The sequence below is a fragment of the Rhinolophus sinicus genome, linkage group LG01 (assembly GCF_036562045.2).
Source record: "Rhinolophus sinicus isolate RSC01 linkage group LG01, ASM3656204v1, whole genome shotgun sequence".
Lineage (NCBI taxonomy): Eukaryota > Metazoa > Chordata > Mammalia > Chiroptera > Rhinolophidae > Rhinolophus > Rhinolophus sinicus.
The window spans coordinates 56921907-56934907 of record NC_133751.1 but is presented as its reverse complement, the minus strand read 5'-3'; the positions used below and the strand labels follow the sequence as shown (position 1 = coordinate 56934907).

At 32.5% G+C, this 13001-nt stretch overlaps 1 protein-coding gene and 1 non-coding gene across 7 annotated transcripts in view; both read left to right on the top strand.

Annotated features, from left to right (window-relative positions):
* The window catches only part of ACAP2 (ArfGAP with coiled-coil, ankyrin repeat and PH domains 2), a 132226-nt gene that overhangs the window by 85894 nt on the left and 33331 nt on the right, over positions 1-13001 (top strand). For all 6 annotated transcript variants that reach the window (XR_012495540.1, XR_012495532.1, XM_019723444.2 and 3 more), the window contains exons 9-10: positions 4288-4362; positions 9223-9335. Coding sequence is in view for 4 of the 6 variants with exons in the window: in XM_019723444.2 (XP_019579003.1) it covers positions 4288-4362; positions 9223-9335 (188 nt within the window). In the remaining 2 variants the exon portion in view is untranslated. The remainder of the gene's footprint in view (positions 1-4287; positions 4363-9222; positions 9336-13001) is intronic.
* Positions 5095-5256, top strand: LOC141568096 (U1 spliceosomal RNA). The gene has a single exon (XR_012491106.1). It is a non-coding gene; the product is annotated as a U1 spliceosomal RNA (small nuclear RNA).

Below are 13001 nucleotides of genomic sequence, written 5' to 3'. Positions count from 1 at the left end.
CATTTATTTAATGAAGAAGATTGATGCTACAGCAGATTTATGTCTGGCTTAAAAGTATAACCAAAAAGGAGACTTAAGTTAAAAAATGTTTCAGATAGCATATGAGGGTGCCGAAAAGAAAAAATTTAAAAACAAAGTGCTTGTTTTACAGTATACATAACTTAATTTATTTTTCTTTTTTTGCATTTGGAGAATTGAGTTACTGTCTTAATGGTTTTTTCATTTGAGTTATATCTCTTTTGTTTGTTTTAAAAAAGATTTGTATTTTGGTATTTTGAATAATAAAATTTGGGAAGTTTCAGATTATAGAACTCTTGTGAACTTTTTCATTTTATACAAACATGCACATGTGTGAATTGTTCATATATAAGAACATTATATAGGAATTTCATTATGTTCAAATTATTTTTGATATCTGATCAGAACTTTATATCAGCTCTGGTCTGGGACATTTTTTTTGTTGTTGATTGGAGAACCTTCTGGATTTAATAATATTAATTTTTAGGTGATTTTCTTTCCCAAAATGGTTCAGGTTACTTTTTGAGGAAAGGGAATTACGGATGAAAAATAGAGTTTAGGGAAATGGAAGAAAGGTAATAGTGGAATGAGAATTGCATTCATTGACTGAAATTAAATGTGGTGCGCAAGCTGATGTATATTGAGGTGGTGTTGGGGAGGGACAGTGTTCAGGGCACATGCCGTGAATTACAGAGGTGCTGTTCTTGGCCTCCTTAAAACTTACTCTATTAGACGAAACCAAAAAGTCATTATGCTACTTATCTCTGTGCTAAGTGCCCTGTCTAGGTATATAAATTGAGATTCGTTTTTTTTGCATGTGATAGGAAACTGAAAATAGTAGCTTCAACAAGATAGAATTTTATATCTCATATATAAAGTCAAAGGCCTGGTAGGGTTGATCTGCAGGAACCCAGACATAGTATATTTTTTTATTCTACCTCGTTGTTCAAAGTGGCTGATCAAGCTTTAGCCATCATACCACAATTCCTACTAACCGAAAGGAGGAAGGGGGAAAGAAAGATGCAGTCCCTCTCTTTAGGGATATTTCCTGGACACTATACACTTCTGTGTACATCTCAATGTCATAATGGCTGCAAGGAAAGCTGGGAAATATAGACTTACTGCTAAGTAACCATGTGATCGACTAGAATTTGGGCGTTTATTGTTAAGACAGGAGAGAAAGTGGATATTGGGGGGCAGCTAGCATAGTGGAGGATCAGTATTAATAGGGACATATAGATAGGCCATCTAACCCAGGCTGGGGATGAAGGCAAGACCTAGGCTTTAGGTACTCCCCGATCTCATCAAACGTTAGATTGTACCCTCACCTTACATTGAGCATAATTTACAAAAAAATGAGCTGGATTGTAGTTGACTAGTTAAAAGAATTGTATATTTTAGGCATTCATTGATTTCAGTTTTTCAGTTTTCCCCCTCCCAGATCTCAAATAATTTTGCAGGTCTTGAAAACGATCGAAGCCCTGGTGCCTGTAGTGCCCAGTGGATAATAAGGCCTGTTTGGAGGTGGCCAGTTAGGATATTCTTTTGGTAATTCAGTTATGAGATAATGGCATCTGGAACTAGGGTCATGGCAGTAGGGATGGACTCAAATAGATAGAAGTGAGCGATATGTAAGATATAGCCAAGTTGAGGGTAGTGAGACATGAGGAGTTCAGGTTTAAATGTGTTGATTTTTGAGCATATCTAAGTGGATGTATCATTTGGATGTATCAGAGAAAGATAAAAGGCTAGAGGAGTCAGTAGCAGATAATTGCTAACTGAAACCACAAGAATGGGTGAATTGACCTAAGGAGAGTTAACAGGTATCAGAATCATGGAGCTGTTTTTTTAAAATGTAAGTGCCCATGCCTAAAGATTTTGATTTGGTAAGTTAAAGTCAAGGTCTACTAGTATAGTGTAAAAAGAAAATCTGGTTTGGGACAGGGCCCTAAGAATGACCAACTTTTAAGAGATGGCTAGGAAAGAGGAGCTCCATGAAAACAAAATGAGAGAGGGGCTAGAAAACTGGGAGACTGTGGTAGCACAGGCTAAAGAAAGAGGGTCTCAAAAAGAAGGGGTTGTTATCAGTACAAATATTGGAGAGAAGATCAAGTAAACCTAGGACTGAGAACCACCCATTGGGTTTAGAAGCAAGAAGGTTACTTGTTACCTCTGTGAGAGTTGAGGGTCCTAGCGGCAGAAATTCTAAACTAATTTAGAATTAGAAAGCTAAATACAGTGGGTAAGTGAAAATGAAATGGGCAAGTAGAGAACAGAGAAAAATTTTCAAGGAGTTGTGTTATGAAGGAAAGAGAAAGGTGGTAGGTAGAATGGAATGTGTGTTAGAGGCAAGTTTTATTTCAGGTGGTCTGTTTTGCATAAATTTAAAAGTGGATGAGAATGGCAAAAGTTGAAAAGCAGAAAGTGATGGTATGTGAGGTGATGGAAATGGAAGGGATTCAGAGCACAGGTAGAAGATTGGGGGCACCTGGCTAGTTACAAGAGCTGTTATACTCATGATATAACACAAATAGAAACATGGGGCATATCCTGCTGTGCTCCAAGCTCTCTCTTCCTGATATAGTCGCCAGCATCTAGGAGACTGCTCGGCTTCACATCTCCCCAACTCATACTTCCCCCAACCCTCTTCCAAGTTGAAAAATAATTTTTTATTTATACTTCTGCCCCAACAGAGAGGGAGGGGAATTTCCCCCCCTTTCTGCCGCAATACCAGTGGGTTGGGATGCAGCAGAGGAATTGACTACCAATTTGACAGGCAGAAAACCATTACTTGCAGTACTATGTGGAAAATCCATGCACTCAAGTTTATAAATATTAGTTTGAATCTTGAGGGCTGCCTTGTACTGTACTTTAATCTGAATGAATAAATAATATTCATATGCCATTTGATTAAAGGCTGTAAAACCATGGTATAATGGTTGTTCCACTTATTCAGTATAAAAAAACTATTGAGGACATTTTCCTAGGTCAGCATGTGCCAGCATTACCCATTAAATCAATGTTACATGCCACTAAGGTGTGTATGTATTAGATCCTAAAGTGGAGTAGTATAGTTACGATCTAAATCAAATATTTCATAATAGTGATAGTTCTGTTTCAGTGTGTTTTCTTTTTGTTCTTTATTACTATTCAGTGATACTAAGATTCTGTGGCCAGAATTATTCTCCTGTAGAAAAAAACATCATTTGTGACAGAGTGAATAAAGGATCAAACAGTTTTTTAAGAAGACTTTTTTCAATTAAGCTTTTAAAGGATATCAAGTAAAACATTTGGACGTTTAATACTTTATCTTCCATAATCCTGTTGATATTTACATTTTTTGTTTATTCATTGATCATACATTACTCAGTTAGAGGTCGTGGGGGTTCAAAGACGTGACATGCATCACAGTCTAGAACAGCAGAAGCACATAATGGAGTGTTTTATAACCCATTTGTTTGTTATTCCAGCGAAGAGAAGCTCAAGCAGGCAGTACATTTTGTCATAATACTGGAAATCAGATACTTTTCTTTTGATGGAAAATTGTCTTTTCTGATGGAAAGGAACAAGAAAGAAATGGGTTTATTATTTCATAAGTTTTTTGAGCTTTTAAAAAAGAATCTAAAAATGGGTGATTTTTTAATACCCTGGTCTTATGAATGATTACTAGTCTCTTATTATCACTAATATTTTTTAGCTTTTTCTTTTACCTGGTGAATTATTGTTCTACCTTTTAGGTTTGATTATAACATTAGGAAGTTAACTTGAAAACATGAAGCATCTTGAGTGATTGAAAGTCTTGTTACGTTGAACTTGTGAGAGTGGGCCTTGGGCCTGTGCTAGCTTAGCTGCTACTTTTTTCTGTTTTGGAAAAAAATCACCAGTGTATCTTCTTTCTATCTTTGATTGTAACTACCAGAATTGCTGAGTGGGACAGCAGGTAACTTAAGCTGGAGTAGTTTTTTTTAATTCAAGAAGAGAACGTGTTATCACTGTTGTGCCCTTTACAAGGCCTCTTGTCACATTTTCTTGAACTGTGACTGTTCTTAGAAATGTTTTCCCTAGAGGAGTTAACAGATCTTCTCAAAGAGAAGAGGATTTGATACTAGGAAAAAAAAGAACCCAAAAAAAGACTTCCACTTTAAAGTTGTAGCCAAAGTGCCTTTTGAAGTTAACTTAAATTGACTGACTTATTGGGAATATGATTTTAAAAAATAAGCATACTTGTTTTTAAAGTCTGTGTAATTTTCTCCTTTTCCTCCTTTATAGTTGGATCAATTGGTTGTGGATGCAGCAAAAGAGAAAAGAGAGATGGAGCAAAAACATTCCACCATTCAACAAAAGGTACTTGAGGGGAAAAATCAAAGAAGATTAACTTCCATTTTACACAATTGTTTGATTATTGGTTTCAGCAAGATACCATTGTGTTAGAACAAATCCTTTGAGGTGCTTTAATAGTTAAATTATATGGATTAATTCCTCCTTTTTTTGTGAAAAGTGAAATAGTTTTCAGATGTTCTGGCATTTATTTTATTATTATTTTACATCAGAATATTTGGAAGCCGTGCTCTTGAACCAGTTGATAAAAATGTCAATCTTTTAGGGCCTTTAACTTAAAAGTGGCCCTTCGTTAGAATTTAAAACACTATTTATAGTTTCAGTTAGGAAATCAACGCCTGTAAAAGCGTGAGGGTAGGGCTGCGGTGGGGGCGGCGTGGAGGAGGACCCTTAGCATCAGCGTGTGTGTTTGGTATTCCAGACTTTCCAGCTGGAGTGACTATACGGCAACATTCCCCATCTCTCATGGGATGCTGAAATGTCACTTGCATTTCTTGCTAATTTGCCTAAGCTTAGCTAAACTGATATTTGAAAAACGTATTTCTAAATGAAAATTTAGATATACAACCAGTTTTTATTTCTGGGTGCTAAAAGCTTTTAAAATGACACACCTGGAACTCAACCTAATATTTTATCCTGTATAGTTAGGGATTTTTTTTTTTTTAATGTAGTAATCTGAAAATAAAAGAGAATTGGAGATTGCATGTGATAATACAAGTATGTGACAAGATGTCTTGTATACTTACCTGTCATGGGAGATACCATGATTAAGAAGGTGGTTTTGACAGGGTGAGGCTTATCCATCGCACTCTGGCTGTGCTGATCCCTGCAATTTTCCCAAATGTGGGAAGTTCAGCTGCGTAATTTGTGGTGGCGGGGACTGCATTTGTACTTTCCTCTAAAACAAAAGAAACAGCTGCCTTCTAGCATTGCTTTAAGAAATCTGTTCCTGTGGTGTTGCGAGGTCAATCAACTTTTATTATGGTTTATTTACATTTAAAATACCAGTAAACTAGATCTGATGTAGAGCATACCAGTGAAAAAAAATGAAAGTGAAATCAGTAATAAAAGTAAGGAAAATTTTATTGATGATGGGTTATTAATACTCAAAGAGAAACATTGTTTAAAAAAGCGAAGATTGTCCACCACACCGTCTTAAATTAAATTAGAAGTGTCTAGCTATAGTCAGGCAAGACTAACCTGACTAACCATGGTTTGTTTTGCTTATGGTTAAATCACTTTTGGTTGGGTAACTTATTTTAATGATATTACCATGAAAAGGTTATTAAAAATTGGAACCAATCATTTCTAATTAAAACAAGACCTTGATATTTGTAGAAACATGACTATTTGCTTAAACTAAATTATTTGATGAATGTTACACGTCTTTTAATATCTTTCGCTATTATATATACAACTCAAAGGTGTAGTTGATTATTAAATCTAAATAATTTATTTGATTTTAAGTAATAATCAATTACTGTTTTCCTTTAAAGAAAGTGCTCATTATGTATACTTACCTTTTTTCTGCCCTTAAATGCTGACACAAGGCTGCATTACAGGTAAAAAAAAAAAAAAAAAAAGGAACAAAGATCCAGTTAACTAAAAATTAAGAGAAAGTACATCTAATGTAATTATTTAGATTTTCAAGAATTGAAGTTAAAGAAATAATGATACTGTGCACATTCATGCAAACTATTTTTTAAAATGTATCCCATTCCCAGCAGGCAGCACTGGTGAGAGTTCCCATTGCTCCTTGCTACCTCATTGTCTTGTGAGAGTTTTTAATTTTTGCCAATTTTGGTGGGTAGATTTTGAAATCTCATTGTGGTTTTAATCTATGCTTTAGTCACAAATGAGCTTGAGCACTGTCCCCTATGTCTGTTGTCATTTGGATATCCTGTTTGTGAAATGTCTGTTAGTCTTTTTTCCATTTTTTTCCATCAGATTGTCTAACTGCTGATCAAATTCTTCATATATTCTGATATAAGCTCCCTTTTGGGGTATATGTGTTTTTAATTTTCACGTAGTTTTTCTAATGTCTTACGGTTTTTGGGTTTTTTTGTGTGTGTTTGTGGTTCCTTTTTGTGTTTTGTTTAATAAATTCTTTCCAACACAAGATCATGAAGATGTATCTCCTGTGTAATGTTCTAAGTCTTTATAGATTTGCCTTTTATGTTCAGATCTTTAATTCATCTGTAATTGATTTTTTGTTTATGATGTGAGGCAGAGATCCAGTTTCCCTTTATTCTCACATTGGTAGCTAGTTGATCCAGAATCAGTTATTAAAAAATTTGTACTTTCCCTACTACTGTGTGTTTTATCCTCTGTTATACATCACATTTCCATACATGTGAGGTCTGTTTCAGGCTCTCTATTCTGTGTCATTGGTCTTTTTGCCTTAATTGTGCTAATACTATGCTGTCTTAATTATTTTAGCTTTGTAGTATATGTTGATATCTGACGAAGCAAAGCCTTCTACCTTCTTTTCTTCAAAAGTGAATTGCCTAAATTGTGCATTTCCATATAAATTCAGGAGCAGCTTTTCAGGTTGCATAAAAATAGCTTTTTGGATTTTGATTGGGATTGCATTGGATCTATGAATCAATTTGGGGAATTGATATCTTTATTTTACAGTATCTTCTAATCCATGAGCTTGAAATATTTTTCCATTTAAGTTTTTTTAAATGTCCTTCATAAAATTTAATAACTTTCTTGAACATCTTTTGTTAGATTTATTCCTAGACACTTATAATGCAAATGTTATTATAAATGTTATCTTAAATTTTTTTCTTCCCTGTTTACTTGTGTTATATATTAGAATAAAGTTGATTTATTTTTTGTATTGGTTTTATGACCAGTAATCTTGTTAAACTTTCTTTAATACTAATTTATCGCTGAATTCTTGTGGATGCTCTGTGTATGAAGGCATATCATCTGCTAATAATGATAGTTCATTTTTCTCCTTTCCAATCCTTTGCTTTTTGTTACCGTGCTGGCTAGGACTTCCAACATAATCTTGAATCAAAGTGGTAATTAAGGTTCTTCTTATTTGCTTGCAATTGCAAAAGGGAAAGCTTCTCTTAGATTGCCTTCATTGGCCTACCTTGGTCATGCCTTCTGGTACCTGGGCCCCATACCAAAGTTTCAAGTTCTCCTGGTGAGGCAAATGCCCCTAAGGTGAAAGCTGGCTTCCTTGCTCTGCTTACCTCTTTGGCTTCCACTTTTCACTTAATCTTTTGCCTTTGAGTATTCCTTTCTAATTCATCGGCTTATCGATATATTTAAATTCAAATGTTATATATTATATCCAGCATTATTAGTTGCTTTCAGTATAAAATCAAGTAATCTGTCATGTTTTATGTACTATAAAATATTAATTTGATATTAGTAGTAATTAAGTAGAAGAGTTAATTTATCTCAAGAAATGTAGTTGAAAATTAGAATTCTATAATGCACTGCACTCTCAAGGAAGTCTTATTTGATGTTTCAAGTAGCATCAGGGTTATTAAAAACCTGCCAGTGTTACAAATGAAACCTTTAGGATGTGGCCCAACTCAGTTGTATCTTTTGCTGACTTACTCCTGTCTGCATAAATAAATTATAGCTTCAAATAAATTTTAAGTGAGGCAATTAAAGTTTCCCTGATTTTTTTTCCAAAGAAAAAAGTAGGAAGAAATATAGCAATTCATTTACAGATTCTGTTTCATTTGATTATTTTGGATTATCATATCTTTTTATTGTTAAATGTTGAGACACGTCAGAAGAGATTTTGCTTTTACTTTTGAATTTAGTCTATTTTCTTTTTTAAAAAATCTTTGTAGACTCTTAGATTTGGAAGGCTCTTAGATGAGTCTCACTCTGCCTCCCCGTCAGTGCAGGACCTACACATACATTCCAGCCATCTTTGCAGGTGGTCATCCAGCCTTTGTCAAAATCTTTCTCAAGACAGAAAGTTTACTACTCCTTATTAGGACAGCATTTTAATTTCGATCACAGAAGTAATTTTGAAAGTTCTGAGACTGATTTTTAAAGTTTTAAATTTGAGGATAACAGCCATCTTGCAGTTTTGTTCAAATTACTGTGGAAGTTCATCAGGAGATATTTTAAATATAGGATTTCTGATTTGAAAAGTTCGTGAATCCTTGGAAGAAAATTGAGTTTGAATTGCATTCAAGTGAAGATTAGAATGGTAGAAGAAGATCATGAGTGATTCTGTAATCTTCATAAAAAAGTGAGCTCAGCATACCCACTTCAAACTGTGGTTCTTTGCAAAACTAAATTTTATTTTAGGAAAAAAATGCCTTTGTCTTATTTCTAAACTCCCAAATAGTGGGGTTATTACTCCTATCAGCTTGAAAAACTACTATAATATTAATATATTTAGAAAATAGTGGTAAATTTAAATAATCCCAATTAAATATATCCATATTCCCTTTTTTGTTGGCATACATATCACCATAAAATGTTGGGAAAATATGAAAACATTTTAAACGTAACACCCTATATAATATTTAGTTGTTCTCTGTCTATTTGTATACATATTATTTTGTAGTTTTAATCACAGTGTATATACAATTTATATTTTGTTTTCTCTTTTAGAGTATTTTTTATATAATCATCTGTGTTTTATATCATCATGATAATAATTATTGCATAATAGTCCACTGAATTGAAATACTTTAATATGTTGAAACATTTTTCTATTATCGAACAGTTAGGTCTCCCCCTTTTTGTGGCTATGGTTGATAATAACTATCTTAATATAAAGCTTTTCTACCAGTTGAGCTGTTTCTGTAGGATAAATATGTTGTCTAGGGAACTTAGTCAAATCATATGAACTTTTTTATGTGTCATTTTGTCTAGGATTTCTCCAGTGATGATTCTAAGTTAGAATATAATGTAGATGCTGCAAATGGCATTGTTATGGAAGGATATCTGTTCAAACGAGCCAGCAATGCTTTCAAAACTTGGAACAGGTAATATATTTCAAATACTAGTCTTAGTCTTTCCATATTCTCAATTTTCTGGCTTTTACTGTGATTTGGCAACTCTTTCCTTCATAATTCTTTAAATTGACAGTCCATAGTAATTTTCCTGAACCCGGTCCATTGAAGATAAGATGCCCTTCTAAGAAAGGGGAACCTAAGAAGCAAGTGAAAAATGACAACACGGATTCTAAATGATAAGATTTAAGCAAAGTTTAAAACAGGAAGCAAGGAGAATTTTTATAATACTCGGTCTGTAGGGACTAGACCATTATAATAAGTAAAATTTGAATGTTAGCTACCTTTTATATTTATTTTGAAATAAATCTGATTATAAATTATGTATTGAATATAATGGGTAAATAGGCCAAGTGAGCTTTTTCCCCGTTTGTTTTCCTCCTCTATATGCTGTTTATGTACATTTTTACTTAGTATTTACTTACGAATTTTAAGCTAGGTGATGCTGATCTTTTGATCTTTGCAACAACTTTAATAGAAGTTTTAAGAAATACGATTGTTCTTACGTGAAGTGTGTGTAGCAGCTGATGCTCCTTTATTCTAAACTTGATAGCTACCAAAAACTCTGAATATTGTTTGCTGAATTTATTTTTATAAAATATTAATCCAGTAAATGAATGTATAAAATACTTTATTGTATTTTCCCATGTATTAATATAATAAAGTAGAATAACTTCAGACATTAAGCATAAATTAGAAGATTAGGTTGTCTCAGGATCATCCTTCTGAATGGCATTGATTGTTCTTTTATTCAAGGGTGCCTCTTTTTTGCAAAAAATAAAAGTAGAACACTTTTGTAATAATTGAGAGTATTGGGTTCTGGTTAATTGATTTACTATTGTTGGTTGAATCTATATATATTTTTTGCTACTTGAACAGGATATGATACACTTAATGATAGAGAAGATTTTAAAAAATGTACATTAGCCAAATAAGTAGAATTTTCTTGGTAAGTTTAGTATACATTTTTGTTTAAATGGAAATGATTATGCTTGAATATTCAATATATTGAAATGGGTTCCTACTGCATTTATTTTGATTTATTCGTGATGAGGTCATATAGAAAAAACATTCACTGATATTTTCAAATGTCAATGATTTATTCAGTATTTCTTTAGAATTTGATACTTCTAAATGTTTAAATGGTACGTGATGTGTTTTATTTGAAATAATGTTTCTTTACCTGAGAATGAATATAAAATGGAAAGAATAATGATTATATATGATATAAAACCTCTTTGAATAATGTAGAACTTTAAAAATAATATATGACTATAGAAGGACCAATTAAGATGGTCTAGTGAGAAATAATATTTCTAACTATTATAAAAAGAAAAAGAAAAATTAAAACTCTGTTTTTTAAGCTGTTAAAATTAAGACAGTAGTCCTTTAAGCCTTTTCTGTCAACTTTCCAATAGCCGGAGTAGGAAATTAAAATAAAAAATAGTGTGATTATCAAATTTTTATAATAAAGATATCTCAACCAATATAGTTTCATGAGGTAATGTTAGAATTGAATTTTAACCTTCAGATTTCAAAACAGCCTACTTAAAGTTTAACACAGTGAAAATAGAATAAATCCATAGAAACTATACCATTGTGTTAAGAAGAAACAAAATGAACTTCTTTGGACACTCCAGTGAGAAATGATCTCAGACTTCAAAATGAAGCACAGTAAGTGTTAGTGGAAAACTGCATTGCCATTTAGGATGATAGAAGAAAATGGATTGATTTAAGCATGGACCTTTTTATTTTGTATTATTTGTTTCATGAATTCTATTACTTGCCATAGATATTAAAATGTAACTAAAATCAAGTAGGGAATAACTTAAATTCTCAGATATAGACATATTACCTACCATTTGCAAAGTGGAAAAGACAATAGATTTACAAATGAGGCTGCTTTATAAAGGAAATGCCCTCTATATGTAGTAGGATGACAGTTACTGAGTGGAATCATAGACTGTAGTTCAGCATCCTAATTTTTAGTTAAGAAATGGAGGTGGAGAGAGATGGTTGCTCATTCAAGGTCACACAGCTGGCTTGTGACAAAATTGAAGTGTAAAACCTAACATTTTGTTTTTACTTAATACAGAAATTCAAAACTATATTTTGATAACACAAAATACAACTTCCCCTATTAAAAATAGCATAAAAACTATTTTAAAAATTCTTCTTAGTCCATTTACATTATTAGGGAAAATTATGGATAGCAAATTAATTTCATTTTCATGTGCTTTTAAAAAACATGTAAAACATGGAAACACTAGTAAAAAGGAGACTTGTAGAAATAGAGCATATAAGCATTATATAAAACTCACAAACAAAAAAGTCAAAATCTTGTTAACAGAAATCTTGAATATTTTCTAGGTTATGGATCAGTAATTATAAAATGGAGAGGGAAAAAAAGAGTAACCTATTAAATGTTACTTAGAATTTTCTTCTGCTTTCCAATTTTAAAAATTTAGAATATATTGAAATTTCTTATATGAAGTTTATTAAAAATCTAATCTCAGGAAATACTTGCAAATAATTTTCCTTTGCCTATATAGTACTTTAGTGTCTAACCTACTTCTCTAATTAGTTCTCTACCAGCTTGATTTATTTAATACATTCTACTAGCCTCTGAATAAAAGACTGTGTATCTGTGATATTTGTGCCTTAACTTTAAAAATCCAGGAATCCAGCTATACAGACAAAGATTTTTCTGCCCACCGTTCTTCACTTGATCTTAGCCAAAAGGCCGAGAAGCGATGCCCCCGTTCTGTTTTTTTTTCCAGATTGCTTGTGGGTTAGTTTTAGGGAACTTTTTTTTTTTTTTTTTGTCATAGTCACCGTGAGGCACCAATCATGATGACAAATTTGCCATTATCTATAATTTTACGGAATAGTGGTAAAATAATTTTCATGATCAACTTTTTAAAAAGACCTCCTTACTTAGGGAAATGTGAATTTGACTGGGAATTTCTGGTAGTTTTAAAACCTAATCCTGAAAGTATTATTCTGTAATTTGAAATTTAACTGAAAAGATCATATTGTGTGTGATGTGATTGAAGTAGCATAAGGAGTGAAATGTTTTATTTCTTATGTGAATTGTTGAACTTATTTTTGGTTAGTTTCAGATTTCTAGTTTTTGATATCTCAAGATTTTTGTATGTCTCTAATACATATTTTTCTGAAGACGTGAGGTCTACCAAAGTAATATTTCCTTATCAGGCTGTTCTCTCAGTGTGGCAGCTTCACGTCAGGCTCAAATCAGTGCTAGATGGATTACTAATACCTTTATTTCTTTTTGCTTTTCATAGTAAATTTAGGAAAGATGAATAAATAAGAAAAATAATTGAATATTAACATTATTTAGTAATAAACTAGTAAAAGTAATAAAGAAGCTAAATAATTATGTGCTATGCTCAGTCTTTGTTGAACTAGAAAATAGCTGAAAGTGAAAAATGTATTACACAATTTCTTAGAGCAAAGTATTTTATATGCTGCTAGTACAGGTATAAATTTTTATTTTTATTGGCTCTTTGTTTTCAAAAAAGAAGTGTATACATAGATTAAAGATGAACTCTATTTATTTGTGGCCTTAGAGTCTCTGCTATCATTTAATGTAAAGGGGATGAGCAGGTAGGAGCGAGG